At 31.6% G+C, this 24,061-nt stretch overlaps 2 protein-coding genes across 3 annotated transcripts in view; both read right to left on the reverse strand.

Annotated features, from left to right (window-relative positions):
* The window catches only part of LOC134855116 (splicing factor 3B subunit 1-like), a 602,997-nt gene that overhangs the window by 153,746 nt on the left and 425,190 nt on the right, over positions 1–24,061 (reverse strand). The gene's annotated exons all lie outside the window — the stretch shown is intronic.
* Positions 1,717–4,045, reverse strand: LOC134855340 (uncharacterized). Of its 2 annotated transcripts, none has more exons than XM_063871838.1 (3): positions 3,822–4,045; positions 3,210–3,598; positions 1,717–2,872 (listed from the first exon to the last, which is right to left on the reverse strand). In XM_063871838.1, the coding sequence occupies exons 2-3, from the start codon at positions 3,581–3,583 to the stop codon at positions 1,846–1,848; spliced, it is 1,401 nt and encodes a 466-aa protein (XP_063727908.1). In that variant the 5' UTR covers positions 3,584–3,598; positions 3,822–4,045; the 3' UTR covers positions 1,717–1,845. The 2 variants fall into 2 exon arrangements, with proteins under 2 accessions (XP_063727908.1, XP_063727907.1); XM_063871837.1 differs by having other exon boundaries at positions 3,811–4,045.

Below are 24,061 nucleotides of genomic sequence, written 5' to 3' on the forward strand. Positions count from 1 at the left end.
TTGTAAGAATGAACCATTTCGTTTCAAGATTTTATCGTGGTACAAACCGTAACCAGGTTCACTATGATAAAGAACAAACCAATCGAGGTATCAATTTCAGTCGACTTTGAGAAAAAAGTTAACCTTCTGATTTGTGATCACGGTTTTTTTGTTGAACAAAAACTCAAAAACCTATAATCGTTCTAGACCATTTAAACTTGAAAATGCTGACTTGATAAGGAGCTTAAAAATGCGTTAAAAACGTTTATCGTAATTTCGAAGAAAAAAACTGAACCACAAGGGCCCAGGCTAAGTTTGAATGTCAAATGAAATTTGTTAGTGAGTCGTAAAATGGTGAGAGTTAGAAAGAAATGAGAACTTTCTGGAATCAATTTAAAGAACAAGTCAAAAAGTTCTAGCAGAGACTGTTTCCATCTGTATAAAGATTCAGCATGCAAATACAAAACAATGCCATGAGAGAACAAGGGTAGCCAAATAGTGTGGAAGTAGAACAGAATTGTTCTACCATAGTCTTGAAAAAATTACATATATTTTTTTTCAATTCTAATATCATTTTTTTGTGTTGTAAGTTGAAATGATCTCAGCAAAACAAAACACAAATTAGAATGTTTCAAGAGTCGTAGTAAAAGGGCCAATTGCAAAACTGTTCTGTTAGTTAAGTGGCGAGAAAACCCAAAAAAAAAAAGATTTTGCAGAACTCTTTTAAACATTTGAAAGCTTTTACCCTCAAAATGGCACCAAAAAAACTCAAACATCTAAATTTTCACGGCTTAAATTAAATATAAACAAGGTACTATAAGCCTGGACATTCACCTCGTTCCCTCGAAGTAGCACAAAAATTTGAAACGGGGTTTTCTCAACACTGAGGAAAAGTTTTTCGGAACATTTTTTTTGTCGTTCAAATCACGACTTAACCAGATTTAAAAGATATATCACACAACCGAGTCCATTGATTCTTTGTAGTTCCTTTTTTTTCGTGAAAATCAAAAAAGTAGTTTATAAAAGGAAAACAATTCTAATATGGTCGTACAAAAAGACTGAGATCTTGATAAATTCCACGACTCCGTTGCAAGAATTGTATATCAATAGAGGTGAAAATGTCTAGAGAGTTCAAATCGTTTGATTCAAATTTTGCTCTAATTATGTATGGGTTGAGTCATTTAAAAAAAAATTTTAATCGGGATTTGTTCCCCATTTCGACTATTTTTTTATATGTTTTCAAAAACACAAATGTTTCATTACCTTTTAATAATGCCAAATTTAAATATTTAGTTTTCTCCTCAAATTTACAGGATGAACATTATCGAAACTGAAGTGTTAAAAGGCAACTGCAAACTATTAAATGCTACGATAGATGGAAGTAGAGCTGATTAACTGTATCAATAAATGTTGAAACAAGTATTAAATTTGTAGAGTTGAACAAAACTAAGAATAACTAGCTGACTTGATATCTTTCTCTGCATTTTTTTGACAAAAGTTCTTCTTTTTTATTCAGTACGATTCACCAAATTTTATACCAAAGCAAAAAAAAGTCTTTGAAAATTCGATGATACCGTTTTAGCAAAATGTGTGAAATTTGTATGACCAGTTTTTTTGTAGACTTGGTTTATGAAATTGTATGATTAGTGTTTTCGGTCTATGGAGATAAACCCGGTTATGCCCCAAACTGTAGTGGCGACAAAACTAACACCTTAATTGTGACCTTGAACACATCCATTTATCACACGTTAAGACTTAATTTTAGAATACGTTAAGATACATCTCATATAGGTAAACGAGATACCAGGTTAACTTTAGGTGAAACTTATTATAATATCTACAAAGTTTACAAAATTTACACCAAAATTACTCTGGAGGTGTTAGTTTTTTTGCGTTTAATAGTCTACTTCTTTTGTAGTTTTTTTTAGGTTTCTTCGATGAAGGTCGAGCAGTTTCTGCGTAATCCCGTTTTGTTTGATTAGAGAACTTTAGGTGTTCTTGGTTGTTAGTTGAATCTTCAACTTCGTTCGCTTTTTTTTTAATTCTATCACACAATTTTTTTATGTAGGTCAGTGTGTCCGTTAAAAATCGTACGACCGTTTTTGTGACTGTAGCAAATTGTACGACAAATTTTGGAATTTGAACTTTTAGAGTGGTCTGGATATTTTTGCTGCTTATCTTCAAGTGGTTATTAGTTGAACCTTCAACTTCTTCAACTTGTTTTTTTACTCCATCACAAAAACCATTTATGTAGTATAATGTGTCCCGTAAAAGTTGTACAGCCGTTTTTATGACTGTTGCAATTGGTACGACAAACTTTGGAATTGGAATCGTTAGCGTGGTTTGGATACTCTTGCTGCTGATCTTTAAGTCGATTAAAGTGATAACCGCATCTGACAAACAAGAGCGATCCCTGCAATAAGCGGTCAAAATCTCCTTTGAAAGTTCAATCCAACAAGCGGCCATGTAAGTGTCTGTACTTGTCATTTGCTTTTGTGCTGGGGAATCGTTTTCAACTGGTGTTTTATCTGCCAGTTTTTGTCTGAAACACTTCATAACATTGCTCTCTGTAATTTGCATAAACGAATTTCCAGGGAAGGATAGGCCGAGCATATCGACAGCATCCACAATCAACCCAGCTTTTTGATGAGCGTCCGATTCATTGTAATCCCAATTAAAAGTAAAGAGCCGATTGTAAATGTTGCTGGAATGGCTAGATCTTACGAGCTTTTGAACCATTTTATGGATATACGCTGGCCCATTTTGTAACGGTGGTAAAACTGCATCCAATTGGACTTTTTTTCCCGCAATGAAGTTTTCAATGACAGTAGCGAGGAAATCCAATGTTGATAACTTGCCACGAAGAAAACCGTTGCAGAAACTTTCATTGAAGCTAAAATACAAATATCTATAAAGTATATTTTTTATTTTATAAGCCGCACCACACATTCCCCCGATTTTGATTATAAATAAAAAACTGCATATCAGTTTTTGCCAGTACTAACATTTTTGACTACGTATAAAAAAGACAAAACATATTTTTTTTCAGTCAAAATTGAGCCACAAAATTGTCAGTAACAAGGATTCCATTAGGACAAACTTTGTTTCTAATCGCACGCAGTACCGCTACTTTATGAAATAAATATCTTTTGGAATGAAAATTTCTGAGTTTGAAAAGTTACAAATATTTGGTCGCAAGGACGCAGTTCTTAAATATATTTCATCCTCACCGATTGATATTCAAGGTCCCATTCTGAATATCTGAGCCAGTTTCACAGCTTTCAGGACTTTCATCTCCCTGATTTCTTCGGTTGCAGTTTTTGTTTGAGACTGGCATGTTATCAGTACAGTTCAGTGTAAGTGGCGGGGAATCACCATGAAGTAATGGTTGTTCACGCCACAAATAGTGTCTGCCTCCTATTAGGTTTTTTGGGTTATCTGTTGTAACTGGAAAGTCGTAGTTTAGGTTTTCTGTTATATCGAAAAGCACTTCGGGAATATTCGTGCTGTTGAAATCTTTTGCAATATTAACAATCAGATTTGAACATGGTCTAAAAACTTTGAGATTACTAATATTATATCGAGATATATATATTAAACTCATCTGTTTCCAATCAATCTAATGGTTACATAGCAGTATTTAGACAACCGCGTATTCAGACTCGTCAGTATTTAGACAAATACTGTTTCAACCAATCAGAATCGAGACAAAGAAGAAATTAATAAATATTTTTATTTATTTTAGATTATTTCTGATTTTCTCGATTCTGATTGGTTCATACAGTATTTGTCTAAATACTGACGAGTCTGAATACGCAGTTGTCTAATTACTGCTATGTAACCCCCAATCTAATTTAGTCAATTTAGTAATTTAGTAGTTTAGTAATTTGCTTTTGTGCTGGGGAATCGTTTTCAACTGGCGTTTTATCTGATATTTTTTGTCTGAACACTTAATAACATTGCTCTCTGTATTGTGCATAACCGATCTAGTTGTTACACTAAGTTGTAAAAAAATGCGTTCAAACTGCGTGCGTTTCTCTAATTTTTCGTTTGTTGTAGTTTTTGCTCTATACGATTCTTAAGTTTTTGCTGTATTTGTTGTAGTTTGTGCTGTATACTTAAGTTAATATTCAGCTGAATTAGAAAAATGACGCTGGTGGATTGGACGCCTGGATCTATTTTTGAATTAGAAAAATGACGTTTGTGGATTGGACGCTTGGATCTATTTTTGATTTATGTAATGAAAATTATACTCCATTATTATGGTACCATTCTGAGATTCAATTTTTGTTAAGTTTGAACAAATTCGCAAAACTGATACAGTTTGGTTAGAGTTGAACGTACAACAAAACAAATAAATTCAATTATTCAAAACTGAATCTTTTTTATAATGACTGAATTGCATGCAACTGATGAAATTGTTTCAAATTTAAGACTTGTACAGGGTTAGGTTTAGGGGAGGGGTTTGGGAGCAGGAGGGCTTGTGGCGGGGAGCGAACGCCTTCCCTCAGGGATTCGACCCCTCATCGATCTCTTTGTACTATTTTGAGATACCCATATTTGATGACGGACCCCTAAGTTTTTTAAAAGCGCCTTCGGTGCCATTAAATACTAAATTTGAGGGGTAGCACGCACCCAAAAAAACACGATTTTTTGGTCAAATATTTCGAAATGTTTTTTTTTTTCAAAAATTGCCTGCTGCGCAGAAACCTTTGCCAAAACAGAGTCTTTTCAGTAATTTGGAACAACTCGTAAAATCAATACGGTCGACACGAAAATCAATCAGTTTTTGAAAATTTTTTGAAAATCCTCCCTCGAGAAAATCTTAGATTCTGGTTTCTAAAATGATTGAAAGTGTGTCGCAAGGTAAAAGGTATATAAAAATGTCCACATAAAATTGACCGCATATGACCACATAGTAAAATGACCACATATCCTGACGGATGAAAAGCTTTCACGAGAAAAAGATATGTTGGTCCGAAGCCTGGAGTGGGTGCCTGCAGACGTCCATGTTTTAAGATAGGGAAAAATATCCGGTCTGAAGGCTGTGTATTGAGACGGGGAATGGAATTTTCTGGTATTAAGATAGATTTTGGGATTCACAATGTATAAAGATGAATTAAACAATTCCCCATTGTATTCAGATTTGTTATACCAAGTTTTTTATACTAAGTTTAAAAAACTTTTCGTGCCCGAGTTTTTCGATAGAGAATTGTTTATTATTCTATGCAGTGGGTTATTTGATCTTATGTATTAAAATGTGGATTAGCTTGTTTTTGGGGCGATAGGTTTGAGATTGTAAGTTTCAGAAAACTTTTAAATAAAATTTAAATTTAATTTGCGATTGTATTTTTTTCTTGAAAACTGAAACTTTTTTCCGATGGTAAGTTTCAGATAGTAAGTTCCGACAAAAATGAGGTTTCGAAATAAAGTATGTAAATGTAAAAAAAAGTATCGGAGATTTTCTTTCAAAAAACCCAAGATATACTTATTTGAAGTGAATTTTGTTCTCTACGGTTATCTGGGGAAATTTGACAAGAGCGGATCATCTTTGTCAGCTTAATTAATCTGCTTCATTCCGCAAGTGAAATGAAAAAAATTGAAAGGAAAAAAATCACTACATCGTACCAATTATCACTATAAAATTATGCAATCAATCACAAAAAACATGCAGCATTCTTAAATATAATTACTTATTAAAGATTTATCATGAAACGTACTCAAGTTTTCCGGAAGAATTTACAAAACAATGCTGAAATAATTGCGAATCTATTTTCTGTAGTTTTCGCGGAGCAATTAGGGAAACTTTTTCGTCGAAAAGAGTAAGTTGATTTTATCTACCCACAGTATCAGCATATTGGTAAGTTGTATCAAATCGAGCTATCATGATCCAGTTTTCTCCTCTATCTTTGCTTGAGGCTGAGATAAAAATTGTAAAAGAAAACTTATTAGATGAAAAACTTTATCAGAGAGATAAGACGCCTTTATAGTGGAAACTGAGATCAAGAATTTTCTAGTTAATTTGCACCAGTGAAAAATTATCCACCTTTGCAAATTTAAGCTGATGTCCTGCAGACATCCATGTTTTAAGATTGGGAATAAAACATCTGGTCTGCAGGCTATGTATTAAGATGGGATTAGATTTCCTTTGTAATAGATAGATTATGGGTTTCACAATGTATTAAGATTGACTAAAGGTTTCCCCATTGTATTCAGATTTGTTATACCATGTTTCCGAGTTTTTCGATAGAGATTTGTTTAATATTTTATGCAGTGATTTATTTGATCTTATGTATTATAATTTGAAATAACTTGTTTTTGGGGTGATAAGTTTGAGATTGTAAGATTCACAAAACTTTTTAAGAAAACTTAAGTTTCAATTGCTAACGTATTTTTTTTGAAAAATGAATCTTTTTCTCGATGGTAAGTTTCAGATGGTAGGTTCCGATAAAAATGAGGTTGCGAAATAAAATATGTTATTATAAAAAAAGTATCAGAGATTGAAAACTCAGCCCAAGAGTTCTTCAGTTAATTTGCAGAAGTGAAAAACCGTTCACCTTCGCGATGGTAAGCTGATTTACATCTGAAACAAAGAAACTGATAAATTTCTGTAGAATTTATGAAAAAATTGTATACAATAGATGACTTATATGCATTCGAGAACTAGCAAATCAATGCCCATTGCATGCGCAAGCCTTATGTATTGGACAAAGGTGATTGAACACTGCTTTAAACGGTAGGTTGTAGAAATTTTTCAGGTTTTCGATTATGCAGCATTCCTTGCCGATTTGAAATAGTAAAAACAATACAGTTAGTAAAGAGACATTAAAGAAGCTAAATCACAAACAGTTACAATTGTTTGGTTGGATTGTTTTTACCGAATGTTCCGGATTTGGTCAAATTGATTATTCAATACTTCTCTTCCAAGTCTATCGATTTAATTACTTGAAACAAGGGAAATTTGAAAAACCTTTCAAATCTCAATATTTCTCTAGTAAAATCTGGATAAAGCAAAAGTTTGGCGTCATCTTTCAGTGAATTCAAGTCAAAAAAGAGAATCTAGTGACAAAAAAAAAATCAAAAAAGTTTTCAAAAGAAGAGCTAAAAGTCTTCGATAAACTGCATCGCTTCCCTTGTTATAACATAGGGGCGACAAGTAGAAGTTTTATCTAATTAAACCTTTGCTCTTTCACCCCAAATAAATCTAAGCTCTCTCAATTAAAAATATAAACAATTGAACGGAATTTTATGAAAAAAACCTCAAAACTGCAGAGTTTTTTTTTCTTTTTGAGGAAAATTTGAAAGTGTTTTCCTGTATGAGTTTCGACGAGATAGAATGCAAACGTTTTTCCGGTATTTTCCAAATAATTGTAATGAGTAGGTTCCATTTCCAGATTTCATCGCAATGATTGATGATTTGGTGCAGCTAAAAAATTTTTTCAAGGAAACAACGAACAGTCAGCAGTTTTCAGACTAACATTTGGATTTCAGACAGCATGTGAAATTAGATCTAGCTCGAATTAGTTCAGTTTTTTTTGAACTGCTTTTGAAATGCCTCCGGAAATTCTTCAAAATAAATTCATGACAAGTAAATACTTCTGTATAACTTACTGTCGACAAGTTGAAGTTGTACAATTTTTTTGCTTCATGAGGATACAATCCATTGGAATTGTAAACTGTGTATTTTTCAAAAACATTCACAATTGGAAAAAAGAGAAGCTAGAAGATTGTTTACATAAGTTACGAAAAGTTCTGGTTTCTCAGCTGAGCTTTCCCCTGATTTTGCTTTATGTTCCGCTTTTTCTTTTTTGAAAGCATCAAACAACACTTCTTTAAAACATTAAAGTTTTAAGCAGAGATGAGTATCACGCATATCTAAATATGGATAAATGCCCGCCTCTAATTCAAACTCAATACTGCTTCTATTTACAGAAAAATTGGGAAAAAATTCTCGTGTATAGGATGAAATTGTTTCTAAAACTGGGGTTTATCAAACTTCTCTAAAGAATCTTTTGTGAAACCTCCGTACAGCAAAAGGGCTAGTTTGGTTTATACTCATTTTATATTGTACTAGTTCCATGCTTGGATCTCTGACATTTTTCAAACTGTTTTTTTGTACATTTTTTACAGATTTTTTGAGTTTTTTTCGTCCGCTCACGTTTTATTTAAACTGGAGCTACAATTTCAAATAAATCTGCTTTGAGTTTTTTCACAGTTAGAACTATGTTTTTTTACAAGAGAATTGCAGTTCTCTTAGTGCGCCAAAACGTTTTTTACGCTACATGTCCACAGAAATGAGAAAATTAGCAACCATTTAGTACAAAGCTTAAATCAAAAATGATTATCCGAATATTTGCAGAACAAGAAAATAACTCAAGAAAACCCTACGGACTCAAACGATTTTTTTCAAATTATGTTATTTCTTAGCGCTTTTTTTATGCTATGGAAAGAGTTTTGTAACAACAAATATTTTTTATTTTTTTCTTTGTTTTTTTTTCCTACAGGACTGATAGTTCAGGTACTGTCCTGTAAATATTTCCTCTTTTTTTCTTTGAAAATGAAGCGAATACAACGCAGTAAACAATTTTTGTATCTCCTACTTTTTTATATTCTAAATTATCAATTTATATCATCAAATTATGTATTATTTTTTTGTTGTAAACATAATGAGGATAATGTAGTCTTTTTTTCACTCATTATAAATCCTGTTTTGTTTTGTTCTAAATAACAACCCAAAGTAACACTCAAATTAGCATTCTGAATGATGAAATTGTTTCAAATTTAAGACTTGTACAGGGTTAGGTTTAGGGGAGGGGTTTGGGAGCAGGAGGGCTTGTGGCGGGGAGCGAACGCCTTCCCTCAGGGATTCGACCCCTCATCGGTCTCTTCGTACTATTTTGAGATACCCATATTTGATGACGGACCCCTAAGTTTTTTAAAAGCGCCTTCGGTGCCATTAAATACTAAATTTGAGGGGTAGCACGCACCCATAAAAAACACGGTTTTTTGGTCAAATATTTGGAAAAGAGGAAAAAAAGGCTTTTTTCTTGGTCTGTTTTTTTTTCAAAAATTGCCTGCTGCGCAGAAACCTTTGCCAAAACAGAGTCTTTTCAGTAATTTGGAACAACTCGTAAAATCAATACGGTCGACACGAAAATCAATCAGTTTTTGAAAACTTTTTGAAAATCCTCCCTCGAGAAAATCTTAGATTCTGGTTTTTAAAATGATTGAAAGTGTGTCGCAAGGTAAAAGGTATATAAAACTGACCACATAAAATTAACCGCATATGACCACATAGTAAAATGACCACATATCTTGACGGATGAAAAGCTTTCACGAGAATAAGATATGGTGGTCCGAAGCCTGGAGTGGGTGCCTGCAGACGCCCATGTTTTAAGATAGGGAAAAATATCCGGTCTGAAGGCTGTGTATTGAGACGGGGAATGGAATTTTCTGGTATTAAGATAGATTTTGGGATTCACAATGTATAAAGATGAATTAAACAATTCCCCATTGTATTCAGATTTGTTATACCAAGTTTTTATACAAAGTTTAAAAATCTTTTCGTGCCCGAGTTTTTTGATAGAGAATTGTTTATTATTCTATGCAGTGCCTTATTTGATCTTATGTATTAAAAGGTGGATTAGCTTGTTTTTGGGGCGATAGGTTTGAGATTGTAAGTTTCACATAACTTTTAAATAAAATTTAAATTTAATTTGTGATTGTATTTTTTTCTTGAAAACTGAAACTTTTTTCCGATGGTAAGTTTCAAATAGTAAGTTCCAACAAAAATGAGGTTTCGAAACAAAGTATGTAATTGTATGAAAATTATTGGAGATTTTCTTTCAAAAAACCCAAGATATACTTATTTGAAGTGAATTTTGTTCTCTACGGTTATCTGGGGAAATTTGACAAGAGCGGATCATCTTTGTCAGCTTAATTAATCTGCTTCATTCCGCAAGTGAAATGAAAAAAATTGAAAAGAAAAAATTCACTACATCGTACCAATTATCACTATAAAATTATGCAATCAATCACAAAAAACATGCAGCATTCTTAAATATAATTACTTATTAAAGATTTATCATGAAACGTACTCAAGTTTTCCGGAAGAATTTATAAAACAATGCTGAAATAATTGTGAATCTATTTTCTGTAGTTTTCGCGGAGCAATTAGGGAAACTTTTTTGTCGAAAAGAGTAAGTTGATTTTTTCTACCCACAGTATCAGCATATTGGTAAGTTGTATCAAATCGAGCTATCATGATCCAGTTTTCTCCTCTATCGTTGCTTCAGGCTGAGAAAAAAACTGTAAAAGAAAACTTATTAGATGAAAAACTTTATCAGAGGGATAAGACGCCTTTATAGTGGAAACTGAGATCAAGAATTTTCTAGTTAATTTGCACCAGTGAAAAATTATCCACCTTTGCAAATGTAAGCTGATGTCCTGCAGACATCCATGTTTTAAGATTGGGAATAAAACATCTGGTCTGCAGGCTATGTATTAAGATGGGATTAGATTTCCTTTGTAATAGATAGATTATGGGTTTCACAATGTATTAAGATTGACTAAAGGTTTCCCCATTGTATTCAGATTTGTTATACCATGTTTCCGAGTTTTTCGATAGAGATTTGTTTAATATTCTATGCAGTGATTTATTTGATCTTATGTATTATAATTTGAAATAACTTGTTTTTGGGGTGATAAGTTTGAGATTGTAAGATTCACAAAATTTTTTAAGAAAACTTAAGTTTCAATTGCTAACGTATTTTTTTTGAAAAATGAATCTTTTTCTCGATGGTAAGTTTCAGATGGTAGGTTCCGATAAAAATGAGGTTGCGAAATAAAATATGTTATTATAAAAAAAGTATCAGAGATTGAAAACTCAGCCCAAGAGTTCTTCAGTTAATTTGCAGAAGTGAAAAACCGTTCACCTTCGCGATGGTAAGCTGATTTACATCTGAAACAAAGAAACTGATAAATTTCTGTAGAATTTATGAAAAAATTGTATACAATAGATGACTTGTATGCATTCGAGAACTAGCAAATCAATGCCCATTGCATGCGCAAGCCTTATGTATTGGACAAAGGTGATTGAACACTGCTTTAAACGGTAGGTTGTAGAAATTTTTCAGGTTTTCGATTATGCAGCATTCCTTGCCGATTTGAAATAGTAAAAACAATATAGTTAGTAAAGAGACATTAAAGAAGCAAAATCACAAACAGTTACAATTGTTTGATTGGATTGTTTTTACCGAATGTTCCGGATTTGGTCAAATTGATTATTCAATACTTCTCTTCCAAGTCTATCGATTTAATTACTTGAAACAAGGGAAATTTGAAAAACCTTTCAAATCTCAATATTTCTCTAGTAAAATCTGGATAAAGCAAAAGTTTGGCGTCATCTTTCAATGAATTCAAGTCAAAAAAGAGAATCTAGTGACAAAAAAAGTCAAAAATGTTTTTAAAAGAAGAGCTAGAAAGTCTTCGATAAACTGCATCGCTTCCCTTGTTATAACATAGGGGCGACAAGTAGAAGTTTTATCTAATTAAACCTTTACTCTTCCACCCCAAATAAATCTAAGCTCTCTCAATTAAAAATATAAACAATTGAACGAAATTTCACGAAAAAATCTCAAAACTGCAGAATTTATTTTTTTTTCTTTTTGAAGAAAATTTGAAAATGTTTTCCTCATGAGTTTCGACGAGATGGAATGCAAACGTTTTTCCTGTAGTTTCCAAATAATTGTAAGGAGCAGGTTCCATTTCCAGATTTCATCGCAATGATTGATGATTTGGTGCAGCTAAAAAAAAATTTCAAGGAAACAACGAACAGTCAGCAGTTTTCAGACTAACATTTGGATTTCAGACAGCATGTGAAATTAGATCTAGCTCGAATTAGTTCAATTTTTACTCAATTGCTTTTGAAATGCCTCCGGAAATTCTTCAAAATAATTTCATGACAAGTAAATACTTCTTTATAACTTACTGTCTACAAGTTAAAGTTGTACAATTTTTTTGCTTCATGAGGATACAATCCATTGGAATTCTAAACTGTTTTTTTTTCAAAAACAGTCACAATTGGAAAAAAGAGAAGCTAGCAGATTATTTGCATCAGTTACGAAAAGTTCTGGTTTCTCAGCTGAGCTTTCCCCTGATTTTGCTTTATGTTCCGCTTTTTCTTTTTTGAAAGCATCAAACAACACTTCTTTAAAAAATTAAAGCTTTAAACAGAGATGAGTATCACGCATATCTAAATATGGATAACTGCCCGCCTCTAATTCAAACTCAATACTGCTTCTATTTACAGAAAAATTGTGAAAAAATTCTTGTGTATAGGATGAAATTGTTTCTAAAACTGGGGTTTATCAAACTTCTCTAAAGAATCTTTTGTAAAACCTCCGTAGAGCAAAAGGCTAGTTTGGTTTATACTCATTTTATTTTGTACTAGTTCCATGCTTGGATCTCTGACAGTTTTCAAACTGTTTTTGTTTATACATTTTTTACAGATTTTTTGATTTTTTTCGTCCGCTCACGTTTTATTTAAACTGGAGCTACAATTTCAAACAAATCTGCTTTGAGTTTTTTTCGCAGATAGAACTTTGTTTTTTTTACAAGAGAATTGCAGTTCTCCTAGTGCGCCAAAACGTTTTTTACGCTGTATGTCCACAGAAATGAGAAAATTAGCAACCATTTAGTACAAAGCTTAAATCAAAAATGATTATCCGAATATTTGCAGAACAAGATAATAACTCAAGAAAACCCTACGGACTCAAACGATTTTTTTTACAAATTATAGTATTTCTTAGTGCTTTTTTATGCTATGGAAAGAGTTTTGTAACAACAAATATTTTTATTTTTTTATTTGTTTTTTTTCCTATAGGACTGATATTTCAGGTACTGTAGATATTGCCTCATTTTTTCTTTGAAAATGAAGCGAATACAACGCAGTAAACAATTTTGTATCTCCTACTGTTTTATATTCTAAATTATCAATTTATATCATCAAAATATGTATTATTTTTTTGTTCTAATTATAATGAGGATAATGTAGTCTTTTTTCACTCATTATAAACACTGTTTTGTTTTGTTCTAAATAACAACCCAAAGTAACACTCAAATTAGCATTCTGAATGATAAACAATCATTGATCCTCAGTTAGAAGAAATACTATTTTTCCTGTAAACTTATCTACTGATAAATAAAACCGGTAATTTTCAAATTTTTATGCACCTAGAATTTTACGAACTTTGTCATTCTTGACTGAAAAATTACTTGGAAAAAATTCTTGGCTGAAACAATAATACTTGGATACAACCCAGCTTCAATATGAATCGTTTCAGTTTTTTTCCTCAGATTGTTCTTCCCAGTTAAGGAATGTAAACTTTCCCTCAAGTAGGTTTTATTGCAATTAGGAGTATGATGTTTTTCAAAAAGCAAACTCCCATTCTCCCTGAGGATGTATTTGCTCCGCCAGAAATTATGTAGAGTAACTAAGACTACTATTCGGATAATTTTTAAAAGAAGCATTAGACACAAAGTCATTTTCAAAAAAATTGTGTGCTTACTGATTGGTAGAACAAAAAAACTTAAATTTTTACGTTTGTTCTAAAAAATTTCCTCACCTTTTTTTTCATTTAAGTTCCCTCAGTCAATTTCCCTAAATTGATCTTTTTTCGATCTTTTTGTCAGAAATATGTGGCTGCAAAATATCGTTTTTTGAGATTCTCACTCTCTCCCCAATTTTGAATTTCGGCTTATTTTGTTTCATAATTTATTTTTTATACAAAGTTGTTAAAAGTTATTTTTTTTCGACATCTCGAGGAGGTCATCCAATGAACTGATTTTTTGACAGTCACTTGTGGATACAAATTGTTGCCATGATCTTAAAAACGACAACTTGTTATATGCTTCGAAAACTGAATTGCTCTTTCTGCATATGTTGCTTTTGGATAACTTCCTTGCAAAATTTGATCAAACTTTTTCATATTTTGTTCCCGTATCAACCCCCTGTTTTTTTCAAAAGTGTTTTTTTTTTGTGAAATTGTTTTTTTGGCATGCTTTGTTTTCATTGTTTGAACTGTAGCAAAACTCAAAAATTTGCCTCCTGCAACTTATAAACGCTTGACTCCATTGTTTTGATAAATTTTGAAACAACTTGAAAAATTCAAAAAGGTCTGATTGGTGGATCAAAGCTTGTATTATATGACTTGATTTGTAAAAAAAACTGTAAAAAATCGATAATGTTCTTGCCATTTTCATGTTTTGCACTAAATAGTACGCAGCTTTGGCCCTAGAAATCAATCTGCTGCGTCTTATTTTTCTCATATAATCAAAAGGATCCAAGTTTTTCTGTCTTTTGCTTTGGCATTAATATTGATGACAATTCTAGGGGCGTTTTTGTTGCTTCCTAAAGATTTATTTAGTAACTCGATTATCTATTATGATGATTTCTGAATGGCTTATTTTAACTCTAGGAGAATTCAAAGTTAACTCAATAAATTGTTTATTGTAAAAGACTCTCAAAATTGCCTTTTCAGCACTGTAAATTGGATGAAACTATTTTGGAATAACCTTCTTTTTTTCTCGCTTTTGTTCCCATTTTGTTTTCTTGGAAGTGTACTTTTTGATTGAGGTAAGAAGAAAAAACTGTTCCATATTATGTCAGTCGTTCAATGACCAATGGCATGATGATAAATATCAATTGTTACCCTTTAATTGACCTGGAAACGATTCTTCTTTATTGTACAGCATTTCTTTTTTGATAGTTCTGAATTTTGTTTTCAAATGTTTCATTATGTCTTTTTCAAAAAGTTTTGCAGCTGTTCACGTACCAGAATTACTAGATACTCGTCGAGGGAATTGAAATTAAATTTCATGCGGTTGAGAAAAAAAATGTTTCGGATAAGCTAGGGAAGTTTTTGAAAAATCGAGAGTATAGACGCGTCTTATGAACTCACCGCCCAAAAACTTTGTTTCTTATCCAGCTGGTAATGGAAACTTTGTTGGAATTAAACCACTATTAATGCAGTTTTGATGTAAAAATAACTGTTTTGGAATTGAGTAGATAAGTATAGGACCATAGTGAAAGTATGTTGCATCTTGATACCTCACTTTAATTGATACATTGGACTTAAACTTTGACATAATGAATTGATTTTTAAATAATTTCTCGGTGACATGAAAATGATTATGTGTGAATCTTGTAAATTTGCATCTCTTCCCATTTTGCCTTGATGAAAAAAAAAGTATTTGATGTACACTGTTTTCCGACCCCTGTAACGTCTAGCATTGGCATCTTTTACAATCTGATCATTGTTCGAAAATTCTTAACTTTAATTATTTACGTAGCTCCTTTATTGGAAGATTTTCACTTAAATCAAAGACTATTCATTTACTAAAATTTAGTTTGTTTTGCATCTGACTTAAGAGAGATTTATAATTCTGATGAAAGGAAAAATTTTTAACAAAATTTGGTCATTTTTTAATCAATTCTTGAGTTTTTCTTGATCTGAATGGAACAACTAGGGAAAAGTAACTAGCGTTTTGCTAGATATTGTTTTATTCATAACTTTGGAGAAGATGAAACCAACTGTACTTGCTCAGATAGCTATCCAAAATGTTTTTTTTTTCACAAGTTGAATACAACAAAACTCGAACAATTGCACCTGCTAACCTGAAAATTATAACTAAAATTGAAACAAAAAAACAAAAGTTATCTATTTCATGTGCATTTAAACAACTTCTATGATTTATCTTCATAATTTTCTTCATTAAAAATATTTTTTTTTCTAAAAATAAGGGCTAGCCACACTGATTGATCATCATATGTCTAAAAAAAAGTTGGTAATGGGTATTAATTGAAATTCAAAAAATGGTTCTAAACTTCATTGAAAATCGTCAAATCCATTTATGTATACAAATGCTTTTCTTTCTGCACAATTAAGAGTTTTCGCATGACAAAATTTGTAGTTGCTACGCCTCCATTCATTTTCTTTAATTTTGGCCATCAGACTTTGAGTTTTTGTGCAACCGTCTTTATTCAAGTTAAGAAGTTTGATTCTCATTTTTCTGACAGAAATTTACATTTTTCTCGTTTTTTGCATCGTTTATCTGTATAACTGACTGTCGACGAGTTGAAGTCGCTCAATTTTTGTGCTTCATGAAAAAATAATGCATTGGTGTTTTAAGCCTTTATTTTGTTCAAACAAACTTCATTGAATAGAGAAGGTAGTACATTGTTCATATAAGTTATATTAGATTCTGGTTTTTCATCTGAATTATCCCCTAATTTTCTTTTACGATCTGTTTTTTCTTTTTTCAACGCATCAAACAAACTTCCATAGAGCCCTTTTACATCCAGAGAACTATTCTCAGCTCTTTGCCGTACAGTTTCTCAGAACTTGATATTTTCGAGATGTTTGACAATAACTTTTGCTGGTTTATTTGTCTAGTTGATTTTTCAATTATTTTGTCTGTAAAGTGCGGTTTGTACACAATTTGGAGCGGAATATTTTTTGTTGACGTTCTCACTCTATCCTCAAATTTGATTTTTGGCTTATTTTTGTTCCATAGTTGATTTTTTATACAAAAATGTTGAAAGTCATTGGTTTCGGCATCTCACAGAGATTTTCTAGGAGATGCAACATACTTTCCCTATGGTCCTATACTTATCTACTCAATTCCAAAACAGTTAATTTACATCAAAACTGCATTAATAGTGGTTTAATTCCAACAAATTTTCCATTACCAGCTGGATAAGAAACAAAGATTTTGTGCGGTGAGTTCATAATACGCGTCTATACAATTTTTTATAAGCCTCAAAAAATTAATAGCTTTTTCTGCATATGCTGCGTTTGGCTGCTTTTCCTTGCAATATTTCATAATAGCTCCTCCACATTCGGTTTTCGTATCAACCCACAGTTTTTCAGAACTGATTTTTTTCGAAATCTTTTTTTTGAAAGCTTGCAAAGTATCTTTGGTATATTTTGTTTCCATTGTTTGAACTCTTTGAAATTTTCTCACATGAGTTATTTACTTAGCTCCGTTATTTGTAAGATTTTTTATATTATACTAGTTCCATGCTTAGATCTCTGACAGTTTTCAAACTGTTTTTGTTTATACATTTTTAACAGATTTTTTGAGTTTTTTTCGTCCGCTCACATTTTATTTATTCTGGAGCTACAATTTCAAACAAATCTGCTTTGAGTTTTTGCAGCTAGAACTCTTTTTTTTACAAGAGAATTGCAGTTCTCCTAGTGCGGCAAAACGTTTTTTACGGTACATGTCCACAGAAATGAGAAAATTAGCAACCATTTAGTACAAAGCTTAAATCAAAAATGATTATCCAAATAATTGCAAAACAAGAGAACAACTCGTGAAAACCCTACGTACTCAAAACGATTTGTTTCAAATTATAGTATTTCTTAGTGCTTTTTTATGCTATGAAAAGAGTTTTGTAACAACCAATGTTTTTATATTTTTAATTAATTTTTTCCAATAGGACTGATAGATCAGGTACTGTCCTGTAGATTTTGCCTCTTTTTTTCTTTGAAAATGAAGCGAATACAACGCAGTAAAAATTTCCTACTGTTTTATATTATAAATCATCAATTTATATCATCAAAATATGTATTATTTTATTTTCGCAAACATAATGAGGATAATGTAGTCTTTTTTTCACTCATTATAAACCCTGTTTTGTCTTGTTCTAAATAACAATCCAAAGTAACACTAAAATTAGCATTTTGAATGATAAACAATCATTGATTCTCAGTTAGAAGAATTACTATTTTTCATGTAAACGTATCTACTGATAAAAAAAACCGGTAATTTTCCAATTTTTGCGCACCTAGAATTTTACGAACTTTGTCATTCTTGGCTGAAAAATGACTTGGAAAAAATTCTTGGCTGAAACAACAATACTTGAATAAAATCCAGCTTCCGTTTCAGTTTTTTTCTCAAATTTTTCTTCCCAGTTAAGGAAAGTAAACTTTCCCACAAGTAGGTTTTAATGCAATTAGGAGTATGATGCTTTTCAAATAGCAAACTCCCAGTCTCCCTGAGGATGTATTTGCTCCGCTAGAAATTATGTAGAGTAACTAAGACTATTATTCGGATAATTTTTGAAAGAAGCATTAGAAACAACCTCATTTTCAAAAAATATGTGTGCCTACTGATTGGTAGAACAAAAAAAATTTAATTTTTTGCGTTTGTTATAAGAAATTTCCTCCCTTTTTTTTCCATTTAAGTTCCCTCAGTCAATTTCCTTAAATTGATGATTTTTCGATTGTTTTTGCCAGAAAAATGTGGCTGCAAAATATCGTTTTTTGAGATTCTCACTCTCTCCCTTAGTTTTAATTTCGGCTTATTTTGTTTCATAATTTATTTTTTAGACAAAAATGTTAAAAGTTATTTTTTCCGACATCTCGAGGAGGTCATCCAATGAACTGATTTTTTGACATTCACTTGTGGATACAAATTGTTGCCATGGTCTTCAAAACTACAACTTGTTATATGCTTCGAAAACTGAATTGCTCTTTCTGCATATGTTGCTTTTGGATAACTTCCTTGCAAAATTTGATCAAACTACTCCATATTTTGTTCCCATATCAACCCCCAATTTTTTTCAAAAGTGTTTTTTTTTGTGAAATTGTTTTTTTTTGGCATGCTTTGTTTTCATTGTTTGAACTCTGGCAAATTTGCCTCCTGCAACTTATAAACGCTTGACTCCATTGTTTTGATATATTTTGAAACAACTTGAAAAATTCAGAAAGGTCTGGTTGGTGGACTAAAGCTTGTATGATACGACTTGGTTTGTAAAAAAAACTGTAATACTTCCTACGTCGATAAGGCGCTTGCCATATTGATGTTTTGCACTGAACAGTACGCAGCTTTGGCCTTAGAAATCAATCTGCAGCGCCTTATTTTTTCATATAATCAAAAGGATCCAAGTTTTTCTGTCTTTTGCTTTGGCATTGTTATTGATGATAAATCTAGGGAGAGTTTTGGTTGCTTCCAAAAGATTTTTTTAGTAACTCGATAATTTATTATGATGATTTCTGAATGGCTTTTTTTAATTCTAGGAGAATTCAAAGTTAAGTCTATAAGATTTTTACTGTAAATGACTCTCCAAATTGCCTTTTCAGCACTGTAAATTGGATCAAACTTTTTTGGAATAACCTTTTTTTCTCGCTTTTGTTACCATAATTTTAACTTGGAAGTGTACTTTTTGATTGAAGTAAGGAGAAAAAACTATTCCATAATTTGTCAGTCGTTCAATGACCAATGGCATGATGATAAACATCAATTTTTACCCTTCAATTGACCTGGAAATGATTCTTCTTTATTGTACAGCATTTCTTTTTTGATAGTTCTGAATTTTGTTTACAAATATTTCAATACGTCTTTTTCAAAAAGTTTTGAAGCTCTTCACGTACCAGAATTACTAGATACTCGTCGAGGGAATTGAAATTAAATTTCATGCAGTTGGGAAAAAAAGTGTTTCGGATAAGCTAGGGAAGTTTTTGAAAAATCGAGAGTATAGACGCGTATTATGAACTTTGTTTCTTATCCAGCTGGTGATGAAAATTTTGTTGGAATTAAACCACTATTAATGCAGTTTTGATGTAAATTAACTGTTTTGGAATTGAGTAGATAAGTATAGGGCCATAGGGAAACTATGTTGCATCTTGATACCTCACTTTAATTGATACATTGGAACTAAACTTTGACATTATGAGTTGATTTGTAAATGATTTCTCGGTGACATGAAAATGACTATGTGTGAAGTTTGTAAATTTACATCTCTTCCCATTTTGCCTTGATGAAAAAAAAAGTATTTGATGTATACTGTTTTCCGACCCCTGTAACGTCTAGCAGTGGCATCTTCTACAATCTGATCAGAGTTTGAAAATTCTTAACATTATTTATTTACGTAGCTCCTTTATTGGGAAGATTTTCACTTAAATCAAAGTTTATTCATTGACTAAAATTTAGTTTGTTTTGCATCTGACTTAAGAAAGATTTATAATGCTGATGAAAGGAAAAATTTTAAACAAAAATTGGTCATTTCTTAATCAATTCTTGAGTTTTTCTTGATCTAATTGGAACGACTAGATAAAATAACTCGCTTTTTGCTAGATATTGTTTTATTCATAACTTTGGAGAAGATGAAACATATAAAGAACTGTACTTGCTCAGATAGCTATCCAAAATGTTTTTTTTTCACAAGCTGAATAAACAAAACTCGAACAATTGCACCTGCTAACATGAAAATTATAACTAAAAGTTGGAACAAAAATACAAAAAATATCTATTTCATGTGCGTTTAAACAACTTCTATGATTTTTCTTCATAATTTTCTTCATTCTAAAATTTTTTTTCTAAAATTAAGGGCTAGTCACACTGATCGATCATCATATGTCTAAAAAAAGTTGGTAATGGGTATTAATTGAAATTCAAAAATGGTTCTAAACTTCTTTGAAAATCATCGAATCCATTTATGTATACAAATGCTTTTCTTTCTGCACAGTTAAGAGTTTTCGCATGACAAAGTTGGTAGTTGCTACGCCTCCATTCATTTTTTTTAACTTTGGCCATCAGACTTTGAGATTTTGTGCAACCGTCTTCATTCAAGTTTAGAAGTTTGATTCTCATTTTTTGACAGAATTTTACATTTTTCTCGACTTTTGCACCGTTTATCTGTTTAACTGACTGTCGACGAGTTGAAGTCGTTCAATTTTTGTGCTTCATGAAAACATAATGCATTGGTGTTTTAAGCCCTTATTTTGTTCAAGCAAACTTCATTGAATAGAAAAGGTAGTACATTGTTCATATAATTTACATTAGGTTCTGGTTTTTCATCTGAATTATCCCCTGATTTTCTTTTATGATCTGTTTTTTTTTCAACGCATCAAACAAACTTCCATAGAGTTTTTTTACATCCAGAGAACTATTCTCAGCTCTTTGCCGTACAGTTTCTCAGAATTTGTTATTTTCGAGGTGTTTGGTTGGTTTATTTGTCTAGTTGATTTTTCAATTATTTTGTCTGTAAAGTGTGGTTTGTACACATTTTGGAGCGCAATATCATTTAATGACGTTCTCACTCTATCCTCAATTTTGATTTTTGGCTTCTTTTTGTTCCAGAGTTAATTTTTTACACAAAAATGTTGAAAGTCATTGGTTTTGGCATCTCACAGAGATTTTTTAAGAGACAGATTTTTTGAAAATTACTTTTGGAAACAAATTGTTGTCAAATGGGAACAAAATTTGCCCCCTGATCTTCTAAACCACGATTTGTTAAATGCCTCAAAAAGTTAATAGATTTTTCTGCATATGCTGCGTTTGGCTGCTTTTCCTTGCAATATTTCTTAATAACTCCTCCATATTCGGTTCTCGTATCAACCCACAGTTTTTCTGTAGTGATTTTTTTTTCGAAATCTTTTTTTTGAAAGCTTGCAAAGTATCTTTGGTATGTTTTGTTTCCATTGTTTGAACTCTTTGAAATTTCTCACATGAGTTATTTACTTAGCTCCGTTATTTGTAAGATTTTTTATATTGTACTAGTTCCATGCTTGGATCTCTGACAATTTTCAAACAGTTTTTAATTATACGTTTTTTACAGATTTTTTGAGTTTTTTTCGTCCGGTTACATTATATTTAATCTTGAGCTATAATTTCAAATAAATCTGCTTTGAGTTTTTTCGCAGCTAGAAATATGTTTTTTTACAAGAGAATTACAGTTCTCCTAGTGCGCCAAAACGTTTTTTACGCTACATGTCCACAGAAATAAGAAAATTAGCATCCGTTTAGTACAAAGCTTAAATCAAAAATGATTATCCAAATATTCTCAGAACAAGATAATAGCTCGTGAAAACCCTACGGACTCAGAACGATTTTTTTTTCAAATTGTAGTATTTCTTAGTGCTTTTTTTATGCTATGGAAAGAGTTTGTAGCAACAAATTTTTTTATTTTTCTTATTTGTTTTTTTTTTCCTATAGAACTGATAGTTCAGGTACTGTCCTGTAGATATTGCCTCTTTTTTTTACTTCGAAAATGAAGCGAATACAACGCAGTAAAAAATTTTTGTATATCCTACTGTTTTGTATTCTAAATTATTAACTTATATCATCAAAATAAGTATTAGTTTTTTGTCGTAATCATAATGAGGATAATGTAGTCTTTTTTTTCACTCATTTTAAACCTGTTTTGCTTTGTTCTAAATAACAACCCAAAGTAACACTCAAATTAGCATTTTGAATGATAAACAATCAATGATCCTCAATTAGAAGAATTACTATTTTTCATGTAAACTTATCTACTGATAAATAAAACCGAAAACTTTCAAATTTTTGTGCAACTAGAATTTTTCGAACTTGGTCATTCTTGGCTGAAAAATTACTTGGAAAAAATTTTTGGCTGAAACAACAATACTTGGATACAATCCAGCTTCAATATGAATCGTTTCAGTTTTTTTCCTCAAATTTTTCGTCCCAGTTAAGGAAAATAAACTTTCCCTCAAGTAGGTTTCAATTAGGAGTTTGATGTTTTTCAAATAGCCAACTCCCATTCTCCCTGAGGATGTGTTTGCTCCGGTAGAATTTATGTAGAGTAACTAAGACTATTTTTCGGATAATTTTTGCTAAATTGTTGAGTTTTCCTAAATTGATGATTTTTCGATTATTTTGTCAGAAAAGTGTGGCTGCAAAACATCGTTTCTTGAGATTCTCACTCTATCCCCAATTTTGAATTTCGGCTTATTTCGTTTCATAATTTATTTTTTATACAAAGTTTTTTGAAATTCACTTGTGGATACAAATTGTTGCCATGATCTTCAAAACGGCAACTTGTTATATGCTTCGAAAACTGAATTGCTCTTTCTGCATATGTTGCTTTTGGATAACTTCGTTGCAAAATTTGATCAAACTCCTCCATATTTTGTTCCCGTATCAACCACCAATTTTTTTTCAAAAGTGTTTTTTTTATGAAATTTCTTTCTTGGCATGCTTCGTTTTCATTGTTTGAACTCCAGTAAAACTCAAAAATTTGTCTCCTGCAATTTATAAACGCTTGACTCCATCGTTTTGATATATTTTGAAACAACTTTAAAAAATCAGAAAGTTCTGATTGGTGGACCAAAGCTTGTATTATAAGACTTGGTTTGTTAAAAAACTGTAATACTTCCTTCTTCGATAATGCGCTTGCCATATTCATGTTTTGCACTGAACAGTATGCAGCTTTGGCCCTAGAAATCAATCTGCTGCGTCTTATTTTTTCATATAATCAAAAGGATCCAAGTTTGTTCTGTCTTTTGCTTTGGCATTGTTATTGATGATAAATCTAGGGAGAGTTTTTGTTGCTTCCAAAAGATTGTTTTAGTAACTCGCTTATCTATCATGATGTTTTCTGAATGGCTTATTTTAACTGTAGGAGAATTCAAAGTTAAGTCAATAAGATGTTTATTGTAATTGACTCTCAAAACTGCCTTTTCAGCACTGTAAATTGGATCAAATTCTTTTGGAATAACCTTCTTTTTTTCTCGCTTTTGTTCCCATTTTGTTCCCATTTTTCTCGCTTTTGTTCCCAAAAAGTGTATTTTTCGATTGATGTAAGGAGAACAAACTGTTCGATATTATGTCAGTCGTTCAATGACCAATGGCTTGATGATAAATATCAATTGTTACCTTTTAATTGACCTGGAAACGATTCTTCTTGGTTGTAAAGCATTTCTTTTTTGATAGTTCTGAATTTTGTTTATAAATGTTTCAATTCGTCTTTTTCAAAAAGTTTTGAAGCTCTTCACGTACCAGAATTACTAGATTTTCGTCGAGGGAATTGAAATTATTTTTCATGCAAGTGAGAAAAAAAATGTTTCGAATAAGCTAGGGATGTTTTTAAAATATTAAGAGTATAGACGCGTATTATGAACTCACCGCCCAAAAACTTTGTTACTTATCCAGCTGGTAATGGAAGTTTTGTTGGAATTAAATCACTATTATTGCAATTTTGATGTAAATTAACTGTTTTGGCATTGAGTAGATAAGTATAGGACCATAGGCCAACTATGTTGCATCTTGATAC

This window comes from Symsagittifera roscoffensis, chromosome 10, assembly GCF_963678635.1.
Source record: "Symsagittifera roscoffensis chromosome 10, txSymRosc1.1, whole genome shotgun sequence".
NCBI lineage: Eukaryota > Metazoa > Xenacoelomorpha > Acoela > Convolutidae > Symsagittifera > Symsagittifera roscoffensis.

Bases quoted from the DNA above. Each gene is read 5' to 3' on its own strand.
- LOC134855340 (XM_063871838.1), bottom strand. From the start codon at position 3,583: ATGAGTTTAATATATATATCTCGATATAATATTAGTAATCTCAAAGTT. The intron at 2,873-3,209 runs GTGAGGATGAAA...TTTGTATTTTAG, and splicing joins GGGACCTTGAATATCAATCG to CTTCAATGAAAGTTTCTGCA.